At 49.5% G+C, this 23,693-nt stretch overlaps 1 protein-coding gene across 4 annotated transcripts; it reads left to right on the plus strand.

Annotated features, from left to right (window-relative positions):
* Positions 1–17,540: 17,540 nt before the first annotated feature.
* Positions 17,541–21,915, plus strand: PCDH8 (protocadherin 8). Of its 4 annotated transcripts, none has more exons than XM_035321967.1 (3): positions 17,541–20,025; positions 20,173–20,383; positions 20,870–21,915. In XM_035321967.1, exons 1-3 carry the CDS (start codon positions 17,614–17,616, stop codon positions 21,241–21,243), a joined length of 2,997 nt encoding a protein of 998 aa, XP_035177858.1. In that variant the 5' UTR covers positions 17,541–17,613; the 3' UTR covers positions 21,244–21,915. The 4 variants fall into 4 exon arrangements, with proteins under 4 accessions (XP_035177858.1, XP_035177868.1, XP_035177877.1 ...); XM_035321977.1 differs by having other exon boundaries at positions 20,176–20,383; XM_035321986.1 differs by having other exon boundaries at positions 17,541–19,884.
* The last annotated feature ends 1,778 nt before the right edge of the window (positions 21,916–23,693 follow it).

The raw sequence follows: 23,693 nt of genomic DNA on the forward strand, positions 1-23,693 counted from the left end.
CTTCACAAAATGCACATTGAGACCTCTTAGTTTTAAAACAGACCTGGAAAAAAAGATACTGGATGGTGCCCTTCTGCTATGTCACAGCCTGAGGAGGCTGTTACAGAGGTTCACACACCCATCTTCCCTCTTCTGTTCCTTCTTCTGTCCCTTCTCCCTGAACTCATGAACAAGGCATTTTTTTTCCTGCACAAGGTCTCCCCCCACCTCGTAGCCCAATCTCCTGGTAGCTGTGCCTTTTGTGACCTGCAGATTCAAACACCAGAGCAGAGAACAAACCTGAGTTTTTAACTGCTTGAATAAATGCTCTAACCAGGAGGTTACAATGTAAGTCTTCCTCCCTTTCCACGTTTCTTGCAGCAACAGAATGAGTCTTGTTCCATTCTTTAAGAAAAATTAAGACTAATGCTTGGAAAGGCCTACCAGGTGCAGAAAAGTCAAGCCCATAGGAGTGTCTGAAAGTGCCAGGTGGACAAGTGAAAGATGGGCCCTGAAGCTCCTGAATTTGAGAAATTCCTCTAGATCTTGCCTCTGGGTTTGGTGCACTGCAGTGCCACAGGCTGGAAGTTGTGTGGCAGCACCACATTCATTACAAAAATAAAGTATGTTTTTAAACTAACCATGAGGATGAACTATGAGAGCAAGCCCTCTGTTATTTATCTGAATTTTTAAATCATTTTAGTGATTTTATATATCAGACCACTTCCAGAACAAGACATACATTTTTGTGCAGCTAACTCAGTGTCCACATCACCAGCACTGCCAATGCACCTTGCTGTGGGACAACCTGCTATCCAGGAAAAAGTGGGGTAAATTTGGTGCCATCTGGCTGTCTCTGCTAAGAAAACATCAAAAATAGACAATTTTGCCACATGAAATGTTAACTTCCAGTTGCTATGTTAATCCACTCTGTGAATGAAGCTGTTCAAATCCCTTTAAATGAAAACCACGGCTTTAGGCTGTCTTCAATCTTGAGACTTTACTCATCTAAAGCCAGTTCACTTTTTGGAGGTCTTTCCATTTTGGTTGTTTATAAGGAAAGCTAAAATCCTTGGACACCATTCTGGGCCATGTTGTAGCATCCCCAGCAAGTTCTTTAGCAGGGGAATTGCAGGCTGAACACGCAGAACAAGATTAGATACAACACTGAACTGAATTAGCAAAAGATCTATTTAAGGGAATATGTTGAGCATCTATTTTATCAAGCATATGTACCCTACCCATCGCTGTGCACCATTAAGATGAACACATTATTCATGCAGAGATCATAAGACACACACAAGCAATGCGGGAGCTAGGAGACTTTGATTTTTTCCTTCTTTACTTTGCCTCATCAAGCCTTCATTCAAGACCACACTGCTGTCTAAAATCACCCCAAAGGTAACAAAAACAACAACAAAAAAATAGAAGCAATCCCCTTGTCAATGATCTGAAGGCCAACAGGGCATCAAATACAGATGGAACTTTCATAGTAATTAACATCAGGACATCAGGGAAATGACCTTATTTCAGCCCTCTGCCCCATTCTCCTGATCCCATGCTCCCCAAGCCCTACTTCCCATGCTGTGGTGGTTTTACTTGGGTGGGTGGCCAAGCTCCACCACAACCACTCTCTCACTCCCCCTCCTCAAAGAGGAGCAGGGAGAAAATACGATAAAAGGGGCTCAAGGGTTGAGATAAGGACGAGGAGATCGGGCAGTAATTATCGTGACTGGCAAAACAGACTCAGCATAGGAAGACAGTAAGATTTATTGCCTTTTACTAACGAGCTAGAGAAGTGAGAAACAAAGGAAAGAAACCAAAAGCATCCACCCCTCATCTACCCTCTTCCACCTCCTCCCCCCAAGCAGCACAGGGGAACAGGGGAATGGGGGTTATGGTCAGTCTATAGCATGTCTCTGCCGCTCCTTCTCGGTCACTCTCGTCCCCTGTGCTGTGGGGTCCCTCCCATGGGATGCAGTCCTTGCTGAACTGATCCGGCATGGGCTGTCCACAGGCAGCAGCTCTTCAAGAACTGCTGCAGATATGGGTCCGTACCACGGGGTCCATCCCTCGGGAGCAAACTGCTCCAACCTGGGTCCCCCACGGGCAGCAGCTCCTGCCAGGTCACCTGCTCCTGCGTGGTCTCCTCTCCACGGGCTGCAGGTCCGGCCTGGAATCTGCTCCAGCAGGGGTCTTCCACAGGCCGCAGTCTCTGTTGGCGCAGGTCCACCTGCTCCACCGTGGTCTCCTCCATGGGCTGCAGCGTGGAACCCTGCTCCACCGTGGTACTCCATGGGCTGCAGGGGGACAGCCTGCTTCACCATGGGCCTCACCACAGGCCACAGGGGACTTCTGCTCTGGCGCCTGGAGCACCTCTCCCCCTCCTTCTTCACTGACCTTGGTGCCTGCAAGGCTGTTCCTCACTCCTCTCACTCTCCCAGCTGCTGTGTGGTGCAGCGTTTTTTTCTGTCTTAAATATGCTCTCACAGAGGTTCAAAACAACATCACTTACTGGCTCAGCTCTGGTCAGCAGTGGGGCCCTTACCAAACATGGGGCAGCTTCTAGATCCTTCTCACAGAAGCCACCCCTATGGCCCCCTGATACCAAAACCTTGCCACATAAACCCACTTCACATAAAGGTGGCTTTATATGGAAGGGAGGACCTGGTGAGGAGCACCTCTCTAGGCCTTCTCCTGGTCCAAACCATCGCAGCTGCAGTACGTGGAGTCTGAACCAGGTGAAGATGCTGGATAGGTGAATGTGGTGTCAGGAGAAAAATAACTCTGTTCAAACATCAGAGAGCCTTGCTGCCTCCAGCCTCATTTCTGGTCTGCAGATCCCCAGAGGCACATGGGCCAGGAGGTTAATCTAAAATAACTAGAATATTCAGTAGCCATTGGCTGCATCTCCTCAGGGTTCACAAGGGACAGATCAGCTTCTCATTGCTTTCATTATCTGGATTTCAATGAAAAGAAAGGAAAGAGGGTCGAGGCAGATGCTTCTCTGCAGATTCCCTGCCCAGATGTTAAACCAGCTGGCCACGAACTCCACAGAGGCTTCATTGCCAAAGCCAGGGCTGATGGGAGGAGGAGATGGAGACAGAGACCTCTACCTTTCCCTGCCAAAATGGACTGAATGATCTGTAGGACAGCCCAGATTCCCCACAGCAAATGTTGCCTGGGGTTCCACTCTGCAGCATCCTATGCCCCTGTGTCCTTCAAGGTTTGAAGAAGATCTTTTCCACCTGCACTCGGCTCTTGCCAGCACCTCCTCTCAGATCAGCAGCATTCAATTGTTCCCCTGTGTCTAAGCGTGAGTGAGGATGCATCACCCATGAGGCTCTTTACTCCTCTTCTCCTCACTTTCCTTCCTGGGTGCTGTTGGCTTTTTCCAGCCATTTCTCCATTCACTGCAACCAGTCCCATATCGGTTTGGTCCCCAGGTCAAAGGCATACCTGGACCAAGAGGGGCAGGCTCATGGCCTGGCTGGAAGATATCCCATGGGACCACAAGATGCTGCTCCAAACTGTCACAGTAACCCTTCTCCAAATACTTTTTAATCTTCTTCTGTGAAATCTTCTACAGCACTCGTATTTTAAAGTACACGTCATCAGAAATGCATGTAGTCCACCAGGCAGGGCAGGAGACTTAGCTCAAATGGCCACCTGCTCTATCTTCTGGCAATCTTCCTATTCTGGGCCACATTCAGTGAATTCTGGAAATTCTCCCTAAAAGAAGTCCCTAAGTCCCTAAGGGAGAAGTCCCTTGTATCTCTGAAGGGATGGTATTGCCCTAAGTGTTGCTGTCCACATCCTGCTCACCCACAGTGTATTGGCACTCTCAACAGATAAATAAAAAGCATTGTGACCAAACACTTTTCCCTTCTTGTCTCCAAAAAACATCAGTCTGTTGACAGAAAATTTGAATTTACATAACCAGCAACAAGCACAAGATAACAGGGAGCAGCCAAAGTTGATAAGCAGAAATGAGGACATTTACCCTGCTCCAGCGTGCTTGAAATGCTGTGTTGTCTCTTTAAAAACAATGTAAAACCATTCTGGATGAAGTAATTCAGAATGTTTTATTTCCTCGAGAGAATGGATTTCTTTTCTTAATAATAATAATTTAAAAAAAAAAAAAACTTGCTAATATTAAAATATACTCATAAAATATACTCAACCTGGTAGAACAGAATGTCTCCTTTGATGTTGTTTCAATCTTTTTAAATATCTAAAGGACCTAACCCACACAGGGCTTGCACGTTTTCAGCTTGGAAAAAAAAAAAAAAAAAAAAAATCAAAGCATTCTCCTCTTTTTTCCCCCATGTACAGCCGCTTGCCAATTATGGGAATTACAAAAAAATCAGCGTCTGAAAGAGGTAGGATTTTTGTTGTTGTTGTTGTTTTAACACATGTAATTATGCACAGGATTTAATCGTTTGGGGAGAGGGACTGCTTGGGGGGAGAAGAGAGCTTTCTTTCAAGAGTTACATGCGCACTTTAATCCTGGACCAAGTGTCAACCACCAGGTGATTTTTATCAGGGATTGCAACACTCAGCTGAACAGCGCACCTCCAATTTGCTCCAATTTGATCGAGAGCTCCTCGTCACCTTTATTAGTCTCTCTGTTTATCTGCCCAGCAATGAGCGCCGGCTCCTGCAGCCAGAGAACAAGCCAAGAATAACCCAGTCCAGAGCCGGGAAAGATATTCTTCCAGCATCATCTGGCTCCTTGGCAGGGTCTGTGGGCAGCTGCACCAACAGCCCCCTGGATGCCTCCGGGGATGTCATGTGGCCGCGCTGTGGTGGTACTGGCAGAGCATCCCCATCCTCCTGGATGTGATTTTCCTTTGATTCACCTTGAATCCAAGAAGCCCATTACACGACCATTTCCTCAGATTTGTTAAATAAGGGCTTTTGTTAATGACTGCCCGTAAAATGTAGCCAATGAGCCCTATTTCTGCTGTCATCATTTATAAATCTAGGTACTGCCATTAAGGACTGCTCACTTTGCTGTGAACTTTTCCACAACACAGGAGCAGGATCTCTCCTAGCTGATTTGTAACATAAGGGCTGGACTTCTTGATTTATGGATAAACAAAAAAAGTGGGGTGGAAAAAAAAAAAAAAAAAAAAGGTATGGAGCAAAGGACTGGATGACTGCCTCAGTACTGCTCTGTATATTAGTCTGCTCTGTAGATAAGTCAGTACATAATTTCCAAAACATATTTTTTTTTCCTTAAAATACACACACACACACAAATTAAATAGTCTGTGAGCAAAATGTCGTCATTGATTTATGGATGCAATCATACAGGGGTATTACCTTGTACTTTTTCTTCTTTTTTTCTTTCTTTCTTCCTCCTTTCCTTCTTGTCACAGGAAAGGCCAGTAAAATCTGTGTATATTTGCTACAAGTATCATCTATAAAAATCCTGCCTTGAAGTATCACTCATATCACCCTGTTGCACAGTCAAATTCCATAGGAAACAAAGCATTCAGTGCAACATAAATTATATCAGCATTACATCGTGGGCATAAATTATCTGAACAAAACAAAATCTGACTTTGCTTCTTACTAGTTTGGCTACTGTTTCCATTTTAGATGCTGCAGGTCATCCTGAAATATAACTTTGTCCCTTCAGTTGTTTTTCACATTTACATTGGTTTAATAATTCCTGCCATAAGAAGCATTAAAATACAAGCATTTTCTACCTAAGGAGCTACCAGTTTGTCAGCTTCAGCGGGAGATGTGACACAGCTGAGCAACTGAATCAGAAAAGAGAATATTTCTATGTACTGTGACTGGTGTGGTTGTATACAGGCACTTATTTGTCTGCTCAAAGTTTTAACCCCCAAACTTTTTTCTTTCTTATTATATTTGTCTAAACCCAATAGCAAGTTCTTCAGGGCAGCAACCTGTCCCCTCACATGTTTGTAAAGCACCATGTGCACTATGGCACTCTGTAATAAGTAATTTCCTATCTGCTTATGATTAAAGAGGGCTTTCAGATGAAATATTGTGAATGGAAATGGACAAGCTAAGAGGGCAGCTTACATTACCAGCATCATTACGTTGGACATTGTGCTTTGACACAGTACATCAGCCAGCATGCTATGCAAACAGTCTGAGTCTGCCTATTAACATTTTTGAGGGCCATCTAACAAATACTCCTTATGTTCTGACACCATGCCCCAAAATAACGCCTTGTGCAGCATAGCAGATCCCTCCATTAAATGCTCTTTACTGCAATATGCCTTTGCTTGTAAGAGTATCTGTTGGTTTTTTCAGGGTTATTCTCTGTAAGCAAGCTAGACACACTGCGGAGAGACTGGAAGGACACGAGTTCACAGACTCAACAGAAGGTGGAAAGAGAGTGGGATAAGCCACAGAAGGGGGAGCAGAGAGGAGGCGAGGATGTTATATTAATAGGATCGCCTGATGACTCGCTTGAGGCATGCACACATCCAGACGGGTATGCTCCCTACTTAACAGCAATCGATTTGTAGAGGTGATATAGCAAACTTGAGAGTCCAGCTGAATGATGGATAAAACTCCCCACATGCTTAGGATTAGCATATTTATGACAGCAAAAAGGCATGTAAAATCCTTCTGGAAATGGTCCCCAGCTCATGCTTTGCCTGCACCCCAGGACATTCTACTGATCTACTGATCCTACTGGATCCTACTGCTGGTCATCCCCAAATCCTTGCTCTTCCAGCAACTCAGCAACTCAGCCTCACATGCCCTTGCTGCCACCCAGAAAGCAAAGTGCCTTTCCTTCAACCCTTCGAGGTTCCTCAGCTTCCCACAGAAGGACCTATTTCAGCTGTAAAACAAGGAGATGTCTGGCCTGAGAACATACAGAGAAGCCATGGCACAGTGTTACATACCTAGATCTTCAGACTCACAAGACACAGGTTAACCAAACTGTGCCTGAGCATCATTTTTGGTTGTCTAAACTGAGTTCTTCACAGTTTCATCTCAAGGTGAAAGCTGAACTGGGTCTTCAGCTTTTGATCACTTCAGAAGCCTGTTTTCCTTCTCCAAAAGCTGCAATCCCCCTTTAATATAGAAGACTTCAGTGTTATTTATTCTCAAAAACCACATTACTGAGGCAGCCTGGTGAAGAGGTTTCTTCCTCATCAGGCGAAGAGCTGAGAAGTTTACAGCTGTGGGGAAAAGGAAGCCGAGAAGGTCACTGCGTACTTGGAGGACAACGAAAAAAGCCATCACCATCTGGGCTGCCCAAGTTTGTTGCTTAATAAGCAATCACAGCTCTAAAGCCTCACCACACCACAGTCAACGTGGATGATTACAGGGCATGCAGGAGAGGTTCTTCCCTCAACAGACATATATATTTCAATAGCTATGGCACCCAAAAGAACTTCCTTGGAAGCACGATGTTAAGACTGCCAAGTCAAACACTTAACTGGGAAATACGGGGCCTAAGGTGATCTTTGCAGCCCCAGTCATGCTGTGGTATAATCCTTGTTTCCACAGTGAAGTGTTATTTCTCCTCTGAACTCCTGCTATGCTCCGTAGGCCTGAGAGCCTTCTTCTCCTTCAGTGTTTGTTCTGTTTCCTTGCCTCACACCACAGTTTCCCAATACTGCTCAAGTCCTGCTCAGGATAGAAATAATAATTTTTTCATAGCCTGTTCTTTGGCCTTCTCCACTCTTAAATTAGCACGATTCACAGATGTTAATTATCTTATTTCCATAATGAACCTGTGAAAAAGGGGTGTATCATTAGCTCCATATTACAGCTGGTGAGCTGAGGCACACAGAGATGCAAGTTAGTAGGTTGTGTCCACTAATTTTGCACATCTAAGCTGAAATACCCCAGGCCTACTTTCTCCTCACTTTTTTTCTCCTGACATCACCAACTCAGTGACCCTCTATGCAATTCCCCCGGGACTTTAAGGTACAAACTGCTGTAAAAACAGAACATCACCAACAGCTCTCCAACAGTTGTCCCCAGGTGGCAAGCTTTAAATCCATCTCACCATGGACGATGACTTGTTAAAGGAGGCACAGAGCCAAGACCAGCACTGGGTTATTACATCCAACCTTTCTTGAGTCTTTTCTGGATCTGCCCAGCTTGTGCTTAAAACAAAAGCCAGTCCCAGCTAAGCTCACAGTGCACTCACTACAGGTAAAATCTGGGGGTATTTATCTGCTAAATCTCTGTTTAACATCCACCGGATGTAATATTTCAAATGTATAGCCCTGTTTGCTTGAATGCTCACAAAAATGAAACTCACCTTCTTTAGCAGGGAATATTCTTGCAAAATTTCACATCCTCAAACCAAACCATGAAAATTGTATGGTTTAAAAGAAAAAAAAAAAGGGAGGGGGGGAGGGGGGTGGGGGGGAGAAAAATAGGAGAGCCTGGATATTTATCCCACAGGCAAAACAACCATTAGAAAAGCCTAGGATATATTTATCCTGGCCTCCTTTCCAGAGATAACCGAACAGCTTCAGCTGAAACTTTCTCTCAGAAAGAACCAGCAGCCTGAAGCAGATATCCAGCACAGAAAATTTCAGCTTAAACAGTTAATACTTGGTGAAATATAAACTGCTGTAGACAGTCTTCCATACAAGATGAGTGTGGTTATTACAGGACTCCCTATAGGACATGCAGAGCCTGGAGTGTCTTTCCCAGCACTCCCAGTACTGCTGCCCATTGCCAGACCAGCTCTACTGGGACCAGCCTCATGTTGCAACCACACATCCAGCACAATATCAATTTCTCACCTGCTTTTTAGGGAAATACAGAATAGCAAACACAATACTGGGGAGCCACTAATCCAACACCTTGAATACAAGCTACGTCTCTCCTGTGCATACTGGCAGCCAGTGCCTTATGCCTCGTCCTTTATCCCCTGTGGGTCTGCCACACATTTTGTAACTGTTTCATGACTTTATCCCGGAGCTAAGCACACAGTCTCCAGTCATTAGTGAGCATCATGTCTTCATGTTTTGTTATGTACCTCAGAAAACTCTGTTTATATCTTCCTCTTTGCAATGCCAGGTGTGTCTTACGCAAGCCTCCCTTACTCTTTTTGATGGACTGCAGACAGGTTGCTCATTAGTCTAGCATCTAATTGCTTATCAGTCACACTCTCGAGCTCCTTATTACTTCACTAACACAGCTACAGTAATTAGATTTCACATTTCTTTAGACTTTCATGGCATTGTTTAGCCTACTGAGGAGGCACTCGTACATGATACACACATATTATAAATTACCTCCTGTAATTATCATATTCATTATAATATATAACATATATATACACACACATCTCAAACCTCTGCAGTTATAAGTGTTCAGCATGCTCCGCCAGCGTCTCCAAATGTTTATTTGTCGATTTTAACCTGTGCGAGTCTTCACCCGTCTGTGACCCTTGGCTCACAAACCATGCCCAATCGCATCATTTTCCACCTCTCACACACCACCACCACTTGCCTCCACTGCAAAACAAACATCTCAGATCTGCTTGCTGCAGGGATGAAAATCCTTTTAGGCAGAAATGTGAATTTGATGTTCAGTACAGCAGCAAGCAGAAGACTTACTTGAGCCATCAGACCTTATTTTTGGGGGATAATGTGGGTTTTAAGCCTATTTTATCTAATTTGATGTGTTTCTTTAACACCTATCCTCTAAGCCTTGAGCTTTTTTTTAGGGAGATCATTCCCCACATTTATTACTGCACTTAAAAAGCAATGACAATTCACTTAGCATTTCAAAACAGAATTCTGTGGATATTTGGGATAGATGACTTTTTTTTCCCTGGGGATCATGTGTGAAATGTGTGCTGGTTTCTGTATTTCTATTCAGCAAGGATGGCATGCAAAATTGGGCTCCTCTTTTTCAAGCGAATGAAATAAGTGATTGCACCAGACAGTTAAACCTAGCAAGACAAACAGGTAATTCCCACCAAATTGGAAGAGGGCCGTATCACCACAGGCTCCATCTATGGAAGTAAACTAAGCAGAGCCAGAGGACAGAGCATTTTATTCGGTGTTATGGATGCAGCCATAGAGACTGCGTGTGGTTTCCAGACTGTGTCATCGCCCTGCTGTGGCGCACACTTACAGTTCCAGGTGGAGCTGGTGACATTTGGGGACTGACGAGCTATCTCCTAAAGACAGACGAGCACAACTGGGGTACGGCACAGATGCATCCCTCGGCCATGGGAAACATCTCCTGTGTCCCAGGTCATCCCTGGGCTGCCACCAGCTCCTGGTCCAGGTCACGCCGCCCAGATCCAGCATTGTGCTTTCTCAGCTGGACATATTCAACAAAGTGTATGTGGAGATGGAACAAATGCCACACATGAAAGAAGAGCAGTGAGTACAGGAACATTTTGTGACTCTGGAGGTCAAAGTCCTGCTGAGGTCAAATAAGAGATATTTGGAAAAAAAAAAAAAAAAAAAAAAAAAGTTTTCTCTTGGCCTCTACACCAAACTCATGAAGTGCAGCTACAGGTGGTTACAGAAAGCCTTAAAGCAAAAGTCCTGGGTAAAACACTCAAGAGCACCGCAACGATTTAGGAACCCAAATTTCTGAGAAGTTGCCTTCTCATCCACTTTGTATGAATATTAATCTTATCAAAATTCTTGTAAGAGGATGTGCTTGCTCTTTAACCAAAACAGCCTCTTTGCTGTCGTGTGCCATTTCCCCACCTTGCTCTGCCTCAGAGCAGGCTGCATTTTGGGCAGCAAGATGCTGGTAGTTCTCAAAGCTAAAAACCATTCCAACGATAATGCCAGTGCATCAAAGGTGGAGACAGTGAGGTGGGTCTCAGACGGACTGAACTCATCACTGTTCCCATCTTCACTGCCAGGCAGAGAAGACTCCTCATCACGCAGAAATAAAGCCTGGGGCTCGGCAGCAGTGAAGGGGATCCATGCGTGAGGATGCCAGCAAGCCAAGCCAGCCTACGGGCTCCAGCATCTCCCAGGGGGATCAGGGGGCTCCTGCCAGCACCTAGGAGGACCAGATGGCAGAAAATCATAGCTCCCTCATCTCCCTCAGCTTGGAGCGGGCAAACAGTGCCCCTTGCCCCGTGGTCCTACGTCGGCACTCGGTGTCGGACAGCACGGAGCACCAAGAGGGCTGCGCAGCGTGGCAGCCCCCAGGCAGGATGCTCAAGCCCCCCAAAAGCGGCCAGCAGAATGAAGATGCTCGGCGTGAATAGAGCCCATTCCCTGGCAGGCAGCCAAGCGCAGCAGCCGCCAGCGCCTGGGCTCTTCCCCCTGTGCTCATGGGCTCTTGAAGAGAAGTGACACGCGGCACGCTCTTGCTCACAGCCTGCTGCCACTCGGGAGGCTGGGAGAAGGAGAGACTTAGTCCTTCACAGCTGGGGTCTCTGACTTTGCAAGCCGATTGAGATGGAAGATGGGGGGGGTGGGGGAGAGGGGGGAGAAGGAGAGGCGAGATGGAGGCAGAGATTTTCCTACAGCTTCCAGCACAAGGCTAAGCCCCTGCCCCTCTGTTGCATTTTTCCCCCTCTCAGAAACAACCAGAAGTCCAGGGCACAAATGGGCAAAGCTGTGCAAACCAGCCCCCAGATCAGAAGCTATGGCACTGCACCCAAGCTCATTAGCCCCCTTGTGACATGGGGCTAATTAGCTCAAGCATGGCACCACAATAATGTGACTTCCCCATCTCCAAGACCCCAAAGAGGATCGCTTCATGGAGCCTCCCCCTGCCACATTTATCAGCAAAGGGGCCAGGGAATCAGGTGTGGGGGAATATGAGAAATGTTAGGAAGGAGGCAGGGGGATGAGGCCATGCTTATTTGGTGCGGTACGGGGCAAGTGCAGCTGTTTGGCCAAGGGCAGAGGAAGGACATCCAGCAAGGGATCTTGCTCATGAAACAGCAAGCAAACTACCTCCCTGAGAAGTCAGTGGAGCCCATCCCAACAGCCACACATAAGTGTTCACAGAGGGCTGTACATCTTCGTGGTAGCTGAAAGGTGGATTTCTTCCTCCCATTCATCATTCGTAAGAGTCTAAAATCCCAAACAGTCCTTCAAGGAGGAGAGCACAAATGAGGCCCAGGAGGAAGCAAGGAGATCCTGGAGGAAAGCCAAGTATACCAGCCTGGACACCTTCAAAGTGGTATGAAAGGCATCCCAGCCAGGTGTATGGGAGCAGCCATGGAGAGGGAGCTCCCATTCACAACCTCCAGGGAGAGAAACTTTCTGGTTCCTCTATTGCTCTGAGCCCTATTGCTCTGACCCCTAAAACAAAAAGCAGCAAGGTAAAACAGACAGAAATGACCTGTGTAATAAAGGTTGTTCTTCCTAAGGATGCCTCTGATCTAGTAAAGGGCCTGGTGCCGGGCACGTAGCAGGATTTGGGCTGTCATTGCGTGGCATACCCACAGCTTGCAGTGTGCTGTCATTACAGCTGCTCTGCGTGGTACCCAAGTGCTCTGCGGAGATGAGGGGCTGAGTCTGAGAGAGCCTAAAGCCCTCATCCATGCTAAAAGATGTTGAATCCTCATTGGACTCGATGGCAGCTGAGTACCTAAATACCCCAGACCTTTGTGGAGCTGGGCTTCATTAGCTTGCTCCAGATCACAGAGCTGAGAACTAAGCCTGGGCACCTGGCTCATGATTTATCAGCTGAGAATCCTCATCTATCTCTTCTCATGCAGAAAAAGTACAGAGAGCTGGAGAAGAGGGTGACAGAAGAGAGAAGTGACAAAAGTGCCAGCAAGTGCTTGACTCCTTTGCACCACGAGGTTAAGGATACAGGGGACCACAGCCTGGATGCTGGGGTAGGAGGGAAATACTCAGGCCTAGCCACCCTGAGGATTTTCCCAGTCCCCTGTCACAACCTCAAAGGCAAGACAGACCAGCGAATACCCCAAAAATCCCCCCAGAGGACTCTGGCTGCAGACCTCAAGGAATGCACTGATCCAGGGATACCTCCAGGCAGCACACACGAGGCCCATGCTGTGTGGGGAATGAGAAGAACTGGTCTTTTGTTCCCCTCCCCTTTGTTTTAACCTCTCGAATCAAAGACCCCAGCTGCTACTCTGAGAGATGCTAGAAATTAATCCAATTAAAAAATAAATTCCTTGCAGAATCAGAACCACTTGCCGGGTGGGGGGTACGGGCACACGATTTCTTTATTCTGGAAAACAAACTCTCATTTTATAGCTCACGTTTCACAGAAGGGAGACAGAGGCAGGGAAGCATTTGAAGCAAATATAACAAGCCAATGATCGGGGTGATTTATAACCCCAGTACCCAACTGCGGCTCACAGGAAGGATGGCAGCTCTCTCTTCTATACCCTACAAGGCCAGAGACAATGCGGCATGCTCCCCTCGAACACAAACAGCCACGGAGCAACAAAACCCTTTGCCGCTTCGTTCCACTCTTTTGTTTTCCAGAGTTTTGGTCAGCCTGGGCTTGTGGAGCTTGACAGGTTAACCCACACTTCCTTGGTTGTGGCAGAAGTGATTAAACAGGGGGGGATTGTTTAGGCCGGGAAGCAGAAGGAGCTCTTTTGTTTTTGTAGATCACTCAAAGGCAGCCGAGCCATGGTGCCAGAGAAGAAAGAGGCAGGGGCTGAGAGAAAAGGGAGACGGGTTTCCAAGGAGAGACTTTGTGCCACCAGCTCTGCAGGCTCAGAGATGAGGGGTGGGGGGACACACAGTGTCCCAGCTTCAGGGTTGGAGAGAAGTTGGACAGAACCTCACCCAAATACCAGACTCACCCATATCCCTTTCCGGGCTCAGCAAAGCCCAGACAAAGTCATGGCATCCCGTGGCATGCCCTTGTAGCATCCCACCCCACCACCCCGAGGGCATGGAACCATCGTGCAGCTTGTGCTGAGGGGGATCAGGGCCAAGGAGGGAGAAGGGTTTTCATACCCAGAGCTTGGTACACCAAAGAACTCATGGGAAAGCACACATAACAGTCACCTCTATGTAAAGCCTGGCTTGCTTCCATGGTCTAAGTTGCTCCCTCAAGGTGTACGTGGTGCTGAGGTACATGCTGGGTTCTATGACAGTCCTGCCTTCCCTCACAGCCCCCAAATTTAAGATCTTCTAGCTTGTTGCCATCATCAGAGATTGCTAGAGAGGAAATCCAGGCACCTGCTGCACTGGGGACATGTGCAGATTCACCATGCTGTAGCTGCTGGGGGAAAGGGATGGAGCCCTAAGTGCCCACCTTCAGCTGGAGGTGTGAAGGGAAGAAGAGGAGGAGATCCTGATTTTTTGTCACCCTCTGTAAGGCCATGACTGTTTGGGGAGAGGAGCAGAGCATGCACAAGCTTTAGAATTGAAGAGAAAGCAAAATTAAAGCTAAAAAGAGGAACTGCAGTCTATTGTTGGCCATCACTCCAACTTAGTTGCTGTTGGCATTGGGCTGGTGGGCTTGGAATGCTTTCTGTCATCGGGAGCAACACATTACCCCAAAATTCAGGCTCATGGGGATGGGTGGGGAGTCTGTTGCTTTTTCCTTGGCCTGACACCCACCTCTCAGAGCAGCTTTGCTTTCTGCATCAAAGAGGTACGGGAAGGAGCTTGGCAGTGGATATCAGCGCTCCGGACACCACAAAACGCCTCCTTCTTAGCAGGCTCCGACTCTCTGCAACAACACTAAGTGCAAGAGGGCTGGTGAATTATTAAAACAACCTCTCAACAGCTCCGGATAAACCTCCAGTGCCTCCGATTCAAAAGAAGGCTGTGGTGTGAGAATCCCCATTAGTAACAATACACACAGTTTGCAAGAACATATGTCCATGCATGGAGCAATCAACCAATCTGGGCTGTTTAACCATAATATTTCAAAGAAGCACTTTTAACGCAGCTGGTCCGTATGTTTATTTTTTGAGCTGTAAAACAAGATTCTTCACTAGCCTTTACGAAGATTTCTATAATGGACTTTATCCAGACTATTGGGGAGAAGTCTTTGCTCCAGTGGAGCGACTGATATGTATTTTTTTTAACTCAGAGTCACGATTGTGGAAAAATAATAAACTGGGCAGACAGAAACTGCATTTTGCCCTCTGAAAAAAAGCAAGAGGAGCAAGACCCCGCTGGGACCCTTTTAAGAAAGGGTTTGGATCGAGAGAGCCTGTGAGATAGGCAATGCGTAGATGAGAAGGGTGAAGGTTTTCCAAGCCTGTCCTGATGCAGATATTTGAGTACACATGGGAGATACATTTCTTTGCACCCTTTTCTCTCACAAAATCCGTGGGAGGTGAATGCGAGTCCTGTTGTATTGATTGATTGATTTTATATAAAGAATACGAGCTCCTCCTGGAATAGCCATGCCTTTGCGGGGACGGGGGTCAGAGGTGTGGGGTGAAGGGGGGGGGGGAGGGGGGGCACGGTCTGGTCTCCTTCCCTGCTCGATCTAATCCTAATTAAAAATAAATTACATGCTGTATGGAACTTGAAATGGCAAAGATAATCCTGTTACACACGAGGGGCCGCCCCGCTGCCCGCTGCCCGCTCCCGGCCGGCAGCCCCGTTCCCAGGCGCGCAGCCCCCGGCCCAACACAACGCAGTCCAATACATCCCGGTCCAACACGACCCGGTCCCACGCATCCCGTTCCAACATGACCCGGTCCAACACGAGCCGGTCCAACACGAGCCGGTCCAACGCTCCCCGGCACCGCATCTCCCCTCCCTCCCGCGGATCTCCTAGGGGCAGGAGAAAAGAGCTCGGCGGAGCCTTTTGGTATGGAAAGAAGGCGTTTGGGGAGCTTTTGTCGGCGGCGGTGCGTGTCCCCCCGCCCTGCTCCCCCCTCGTCCCCGCAGCGAGCGCTGCTGCGCTCCTTAAATCCCATTTCCATAAGCCGGCGCTGTGGGCCCGCCGCGCTCGCGTGCCGCCCCGCGCAACCCCCGCGCAACCCCCGCGCAGCGCAACGCCGCGGCCAGAGGGGACCCCGGGGAGCCCCCTGGGGCGGGGATGGAGCCGGAAAGGGGGAAGGAACCGGGGCTGGAGCCCCCCCCCCCCCCCCCCCCCGCGGCCCCCGGGGCCCCCGGGGGGCCCCCGGGGGGGGGGGTGGGGCCGGGAGGGGGGGGGGGCCCGGGGGGGGGCCCCCCCCCCCCCCCCCCCCCACCCGCCCCCCGGCCCCGCTGGTCCGTCCCGGCCGAGGAAGAGGAGAGGATGGAGGGGCGAAGGAGGAGGAGGAGGAAGAGGATGGAGGAAGGACACGCAGCTTTCGGGGACCCCGGTGCAGCGGCGGGCAGATGGCTTCGTTCCCCCGGTCCGTGCCAGGTTTCAGCCTCATGCTGTTATTTTGTTCTGCTGGAACGAGGCTGGTGTTGCTTCCCAGAGAGGCCCTATTAGGACAAAAAAGAAAATCCCGTGAATAGGCGTAACAGGGCACCAGGAGGGATAGGTCTTAAATGTATTTTAATATGAGCTGGGCATTGTGTGTAATTCAGCGCTCATCATCGTTTAGTCAAAGAGTTATGGCAGTGATTGGGAATGAATAGGGGGACATAATGGATACATGTGGCGTTTGCTCATTATATTCAACTTAGTCCAACTCCTCTGTGGAAACTGTTCAACTTTCTCTCCCTTTAGCCTGTCATAGTGAAATAATACAGACATTGGTTCTTCAAATGGGATAGCCTGCCATGCTATTATATTTCTGCAGCTAACGAGGGCTTCATAAGCCTTTGATACAGCCTGATCTTTGAAACCTTTCCAAATCTCCTCAAGCTTATGCTAAATCCTATTTGGAACTTTTTTTTCTTTCTTTCTTTCTTTTTTTTCCCCTTTCGCCTGCTAGTGCCCCAGGCTTAAGAAACCCGGGCGGTGACATGCATACTAAAGCATGCGGGGACACCTCCTGAAAGGCGACTTACAGCGCGGATCACAGGCTCTCACGCGAGGAACACACCACCGCGGGCGCGGATGTGAAAGCGACCGAAACCCCCCCGGCCGCGCCCCGCTGAGCCGGCCCGCGCCCGCCCGCACCCTCCCGCGGACCGGCACGGCACGGCACGGCACGGGATGGGATGGGATGGGATGTCACAGGATGCCACGGCACGGGATGTCACGGCACGGGATGCCATGGCGCGGTATGGGATGGGATGTCACGGCACGGGATGGGTTGTCACGGCACGGGATGGGATGTCACGGTACGGGTTGTCACGGCACGGTACGGCACAGCCCACGGCAGCACCTGTCCGCCGCCGGGAGCCTCCGGAGAGAAAGGAGGGGAAAGGAGGGGGAGGAAAGAAAGAAAGGGGGGAAAGAGAGAAAAAATAAAAAATAAAAATAAAAAAAAAAAAAAAGAAAAAAAAAAAAGGCGCCCCCAGAGAAAACACATAGAAAAAAAAAGCGGGGAAAAAATGGGGGGGGGGAAAAAAGAAAAAAAAAAAAAGCCGAAATCAGCCTCCCGCCCCGGAGAGTTAGCCCGAACAAAGGCGGGCGCCCCGCGCAGCCCGCCGCCCCGGCCGCCGCAGCCGCCCCGCGGAGGGGGTGTCCGGGCGGCGCCCCCCGCGCCGCTCCCATTGGCTCCTCCGGGCCGCCATTTGCATAGCGCCGTCTATTAAAGGCGGCGCCGGGGCGCGGAGGGGCGCAGACGGCGGTGGTGGGTGAGTGGATCCGCGTCCATCTCCGTGTCCCGCAGGTGTCATGGGCCCGCTGCGGCTGCTGGCAGCCAGCTGCCTGCTGGCTATGTCCCGCTGCAAGACGGTGAGGTACCGCACCGACGAGGAAGGGGCTCCGGGCACGGTGATCGGCACGCTGGCCGATGAGATGCCGGTGAAGGCTCCCGGGGAGATGAGCTTCCGACTGATGCGGCAGTTCAGCAACAGCTCGCTGGTGCGGGTGCGGGAGGAGGACGGGCAGCTGAGCATCGGTGAAGCGGGGCTGGACCGGGAGCGGCTGTGTGGGCAGGCCCCACAGTGTGTACTGGCCTTCGACGTGGTGAGCTGCTGGCGGGAGCGCTACCGCCTGGTGCACGTGGAGCTGGAGGTGCGTGACATCAATGACAACGCGCCACGCTTCCCCCGGGCGCAGATGACACTGGAGGTGTCGGAGAGTGCCGCACCTGGCACGCGCCTCCCACTGGAGGTGGCAGTGGATGAGGACGTGGGCTCCAACTCCATCCAGAGCTTCCAGGTCTCCCTCAACAGCCACTTTGGTGTGGAGGCGCAGACGCGGGCGGATGGGGCACGCTGTGCTGACCTGGTGCTGCTCCAGGAGCTGGACCGTGAGCGCCAGCCCTCCTACACCCTGGAGCTGGTGGCCAAGGATGGTGGCAGCCCAGCACGCTCGGGCACAGCCACTGTACACGTCCGTGTCCTTGACGCCAATGACAACAGCCCCACCTTCGCCCGGGGCTCAGTCACAGTGGAGCTGCCCGAGGATGCACCACCCGGCTCCCTGCTGCTTGACCTGGATGCTGATGACCCTGATGAGGGTCCCAATGGTGAGGTGGTCTACGCCTTCGGCAGCCAGGTGCCCCCTGAGGCACGGAGGCTCTTCCGCCTCGACCCACGGTCCGGCCGCCTGACACTGGAGGCCGCCGTGGACTACGAGCGCACCCGCACCTATGAGCTGGACGTGCGTGCCCAGGACCGTGGCGCTAGCCCCCGTGCTGCCACCTGCACTGTCATCGTGCGCCTCGCCGACGTCAATGACAATGCACCACGCATCAGCATCAGTGCCCTCCGTGGTGCCGGCAGTGCTGCTGGCGTGGCCTACGTCAGCGAGGCAGCAGCCAGCGAGAGCTTCGTGGCCCTGGTCAGTGCCTCCGACCGCGACTCAGGTGCCAACGGGCAGGTGCGCTGCAGCCTACGTGGCCATGACCACTTCGCCCTGCAGCGTGCCTACGAGGACAGCTACATGATCGTCACCACAGCAGCACTGGACCGTGAGCGTATCCCTGAGTATAACCTCACTGTGGTGGCTGAGGACCTGGGCTTGCCACCCTTCAAGACCGTCCGCCAGTACACGGTGCGGGTGAGCGATGAGAACGACAACGCACCACTCTTTGCCAAGCCCCTCTACGAGGTGGCCGTGACGGAGAACAACCCCCCAGGTGCCTACATCACCACTGTGGTGGCCCGAGACCCCGATCTTGGCCACAATGGGAAGGTCACCTACCGGCTGCTGGAGACCCAAGTCATGGGGGCCCCCATCTCCACCTACGTCTCAGTGGATCCCGCCACTGGGGCCATTTACGCCCTTAGGACGTTCAACTATGAGATACTCAAGCAGCTGGACCTGAGGATCCAGGCCACTGATGGAGGATCCCCGCAGCTCTCCAGCAGCACTCTTGTTAAGGTGAGGATGGTGGACCAGAACGACAACCCTCCCGTCATCATCCACCCAGTGCTCACCAATGGGTCAGTGGAAATCGGCGTGTCCAGCAAGACCTCCCGTGACTCCCTGGTGGCCCAGATCAAAGCTCGAGATGCAGATGATGGGGCCAATGCTGAGCTCACCTTTGCCTTCCTGGAAGAGCCCCAGCAGGACCTTTTCACCATTAACCCAAGCACTGGGGACATTGTGCTGAGGGGCGACCTCTCTGAAGAGCTGGGACAGCTGTTCAAGGTCATCCTCACTGTGACAGACAATGGCAGACCCCCTCTGGCCACGACTGCCACAGTCAACTTCCTGGTGACTGCCACTGCTCCTTCCAGTATTCAGGAGGTAGCCAAGCCCAGCTCCTGGGAAGGAAAGGCTTTGCAGTGGGACATCCCTCTGATCGTGATCATCATCCTGGCAGGCAGCTGCACCCTCCTCCTGGTGGCTATAATCACCATTGCCACCACCTGCAACAGGCGCAAGAAGGGGAACGAGATCAAAAACAACACCTCCTTGAAGGAGCAGATAGACATCTCCCACCTGGAGAAGGGCCGGCAGGAGGACAGTAGCCCGAGGGGAAATGTGTTTGAGGTACGAACCTTTCCCAGCAAAACCTCTTTCACCAGCCCCGACCCTTCTCCAGCAGCCGAAGAGATCTCTGCTGCCGAGAGCAGCAGCGACAGCACTGGCCTCTACGAGGGTCAGAAGAGGCTCAGAGGACCCAGTGGGGAGGTAAGGTCCTGCCGTGCCCTGGGAAGGGGAGGGCAGAAGGAAGGGTTTGTGGATGGAGGGGGGAGGGAGGATGTAAATCTCAGAGATGCAGTTCTGATGTCAATTTACCCTATACTTCTTCCCTCTCCTTCGACCCCCCCACCCCAGCAGGGTTTTGCTGCGGCTCAGAGCTTTGGCAAAGAGCCTGCTCCCCCTGTGGCCATCTGGAAGGGGCACTCCTTCAACACCATCTCCGGCCGAGAGGCAGAGAAGTTCAGCGGCAAAGACAGTGGCAAAGGTGACAGCGATTTCAATGACAGCGACTCAGACATCAGCGGAGATGCCCTGAAGAAGGACCTCATCACTCACATGCAGAATGGTAAGGAGTCAGCCCCTGCTCCTGGCTGTCCAGTCTGGACAGACAGACGGACAGAGAGGTGCATGGAGGGACCCGTCAGGGTGCTACGAATAGCTGGGGCTGGTGGGGAGGGGAACCTGATACTTCCCTCCAGAGCTGCCTGACTCAAAGTGCCTCTTCCCAGCAGGCTGCTAAATGCTGGTTTCTCTCTGCACTGAGCATCCAGCACAAATTAGCAGAGCTGGAAGTGCTTTAAAACTGTGGGTGTTTTTTTTTTTTTTTCCTCCCTAAAAATCTTCCCTGAAAGTTAAACTGTGAGAAGTGCCTGTAGCAAAATGACGTAGCCCTGCCTTCCCCAGTGTGCCTTTTCATTGTGCCGTAGAGCATCGCTTTCCAACTCCCGCCGTCAGTGCAGCGCGTTGAGTCATCCTGTGATTGATAACTCTGAGGATTACGGGTGGCGCGGGTTTGTTCCTGCAGTAACCTCAGGTTTCTTGCTCCCTCTAGGTCTGTGGGCTTGTACGGCTGAGTGCAAGATCCTGGGTCACTCCGACCGCTGCTGGAGCCCGTCCTGCGGCCGAGCCAACCCCCATCCCTCTCCCCACCCATCAGCGCCCCTCTCCACCTTCTGCAAAAGCACGTCCTTGCCCAGGGACCCCCTCCGCAGGGACAACTTTTACCAGGCACAGCTGCCGAAGACAGTGGGGCTCCAGAGTGTCTACGAGAAGGTGCTGCACAGGGACTTTGACCGGACAATCACGCTGCTCTCCCCGCCGCGTCCCGCACGGCTCCCTGACCTCCAGGAGATTGGGGTGCCCCTCTACCCAGCCCCCTCAACTAGATACTTGGGTCCCCAGACTGACACCACTGAGAAAGTGTAGCCCTACCCGCTCCCCAGCCCCACACACACGTCCCCACACGCACACAACTCGGTCGCTCCCGGGAGCCTTTAAGTTATTGACCAGATCCAGTGTTGTACATGTAAATATGCAAGATGTGCCTTAAAACATGAAGTTGTTGGGAAAGATTTTCAATCACGTCGGTACTGTTTGGTATTTGCAAACAAAAAACAAAAACAAAAAAAAAAGGAATTGTTTGTAGTTAATGTAATTTTTATGAAATGTGCAGTATTTAATTTTTTTTTCTTTTGATGTTTTCTACATTACTTTTTTTTAATTTTGGTTTGCCCATGGCCTGCCATTTTTGTAGTGTTTTTAACCTGTACAGTGTGTAATGTAATGTTTGTACATAATGAAAAATTGGTTATATTTTTATATAATAAAAGCTTAAAAATGGGAATTCTTGCCAAAGGAACTGTCTGAAAGACACAATAATTAATAATATCCTGAATATGTAGAATCTTGTAAGGGAAATTCCTCTTTCACAGTATAATAACCTAAGCAACCCAGTGTACTGAGAAGTTTGAATTGCCAAATGTGACTTGTATTTCTTGAGTCTGTGGTCAGTTTAAAGTTAAATGTTATTTAATTGCTTTTGGTTCCTGTAATATGTGTCACTGATAAACACTAATAAAGGTTTTGTGATGTGTTGGAGGGATCTGTCCATGGGTTTTTGTGCTTCAGACCTTAAACATCTTCGCAGGTCAACAAAACTCTTTTGTGCAGAAAAATGTTGGGGGGGGGGAGTGTGAAGGATGCTACCTCTGGTTTTGCCTATTCCTCATCTCCTGAAACACCTGATGGGAGATGTAGCTCTAGAGTTTGTAATGACAGGGTGCAGAGAAAGGAAAGCTACATGCTCGAGCGGGCCTTTGCTTTTTGCTGCCTGGGCTGAGCGCTTCCACCCAGATCCTCTGCTGGTGGTAATCAGTGTAACTTGAATGAAACTACGTCAGTCGGCTGAAGTGTTCATGATGCAAAAACCTCTTTGCATCAGCAACCACTTGAGCGCCTTGCTTTTTCATAGGGCTAAGACTGATTTGGGTAAAGTTGCACGGGTAACGTGCTTAGAGGTCTACACATGGTTAAAGCAGCTGTACCAAAGGAGAGTAACTTACGTTTGAGTTATGTACACCCGTTTATTTACCAAGTGAAAGAGTTCTATATTTGTGCATACAAGAGGAAAAATAGGTGTTGATTATGTTGAGATTCTCTGGCATATATTTTGCCTCTTTCCAGAAATGACAAAGGTCTGAACAAAAGAAATAATAATACCTAGCTTAGAAATTCCCTCCCATCAATAGTTTCAAGCAAAAAGCAGACATCAAGTCCTTCTGCTTGAAATCAAGTAGCATAACATTTAATAAAACAAACTGATTTTGTTCAAAACTGCTTATACCCGTGATAATACTTATTTTAGAGTTTTAATATTAACATAGACATTTTTGAAAGGAAGAATTGCTCCTCATTTTGAGTATATAACTTCACATTTTGTATATGTCAACAATCTAGAAAATTGTACGTGACAAAGCTTTGTTTTTATCATTAATTTTTCAATTAGATGCCCAATTAATATGTTACATATATATATAGAAGATGACTCACAAAGAAGATATAGACCTTCTTAGACGTAAACAAAGCCTTATTAGACTTTGTAAGCAGAAAACAATATTTTATATTTGTAAGCAGAAAGCAATATTCTGCCTCCGTGTCACTTAACAGATAGAAATTTCCTTTCTCCCTTGACTTCAGCTTTCTCAGGCATGGCAAGGGTGGCAGAGCCTGACCAAGTTTTCAGGCACACTCTCTGAGTTTTAGCAAGGACCTCATAAAAGACTCTGCATGAAGGTTTGTGGTGGGCAAAGAGCATCAGAGGCTCTGTTGTTGTGCACGTATCTGAAGGGAATTGATATCAAGCTGCTGCAAGACGAGACTGAGAAGCAATGCCTGCGATAGAGTTTTTACGATCAGGAGAATGGGTGATTTATCGAAATGTGGTAGTAAAAACCAGGATGCGTCTAATTAACTAAGAGGGTCATCTTGGTTAAATTTAGAGCTGAAGTTGGGGCTGAAGGGTGGGTGCTGAGAAGGAAGGCTCGGAGCCTCTCTGGCAGCTAATCATCAGTGATTCAGAGCAGCAAGCCCGCATGAGGAGTAATTAGTCATAACTCTGAAAGCAGAGAGGAAAAGGCTCTCTGCCAAAAAAGGAGGGCAGTCTGATAAGCTAGTTCTTCATGATCCAGTTCAAATGCCTGGGATACATACCGCGATACCTTCAAAGCAAGTCCCCAGGGTTTCCTGGCTTGGAGGTAACTGCTGCCAAAGGGTAGTTGAGTTGAGGTGCCCGACTCATGCTCGTGTCTGCAGCACAGCCTCTGCACTCCTACAGCATGATTCAATGTTCCTCACTGTCTGACGAGGAGTTTGGGCCA

The sequence above is a fragment of the Oxyura jamaicensis genome, chromosome 1, assembly GCF_011077185.1.
Source record: "Oxyura jamaicensis isolate SHBP4307 breed ruddy duck chromosome 1, BPBGC_Ojam_1.0, whole genome shotgun sequence".
Taxonomy (NCBI): Eukaryota; Metazoa; Chordata; class Aves; order Anseriformes; family Anatidae; genus Oxyura; species Oxyura jamaicensis.

Coding starts and splice junctions, on each gene's coding strand:
- PCDH8 (XM_035321967.1), top strand. CDS start 17,614: ATGGGCCCGCTGCGGCTGCTGGCAGCCAGCTGCCTGCTGGCTATGTCC. Junction 20,026..20,172: donor TCAGAGGACCCAGTGGGGAG/GTAAGGTCCTGC, acceptor CCCCCACCCCAG/CAGGGTTTTGCTGCGGCTCA. Junction 20,384..20,869: donor CATCACTCACATGCAGAATG/GTAAGGAGTCAG, acceptor TGCTCCCTCTAG/GTCTGTGGGCTTGTACGGCT.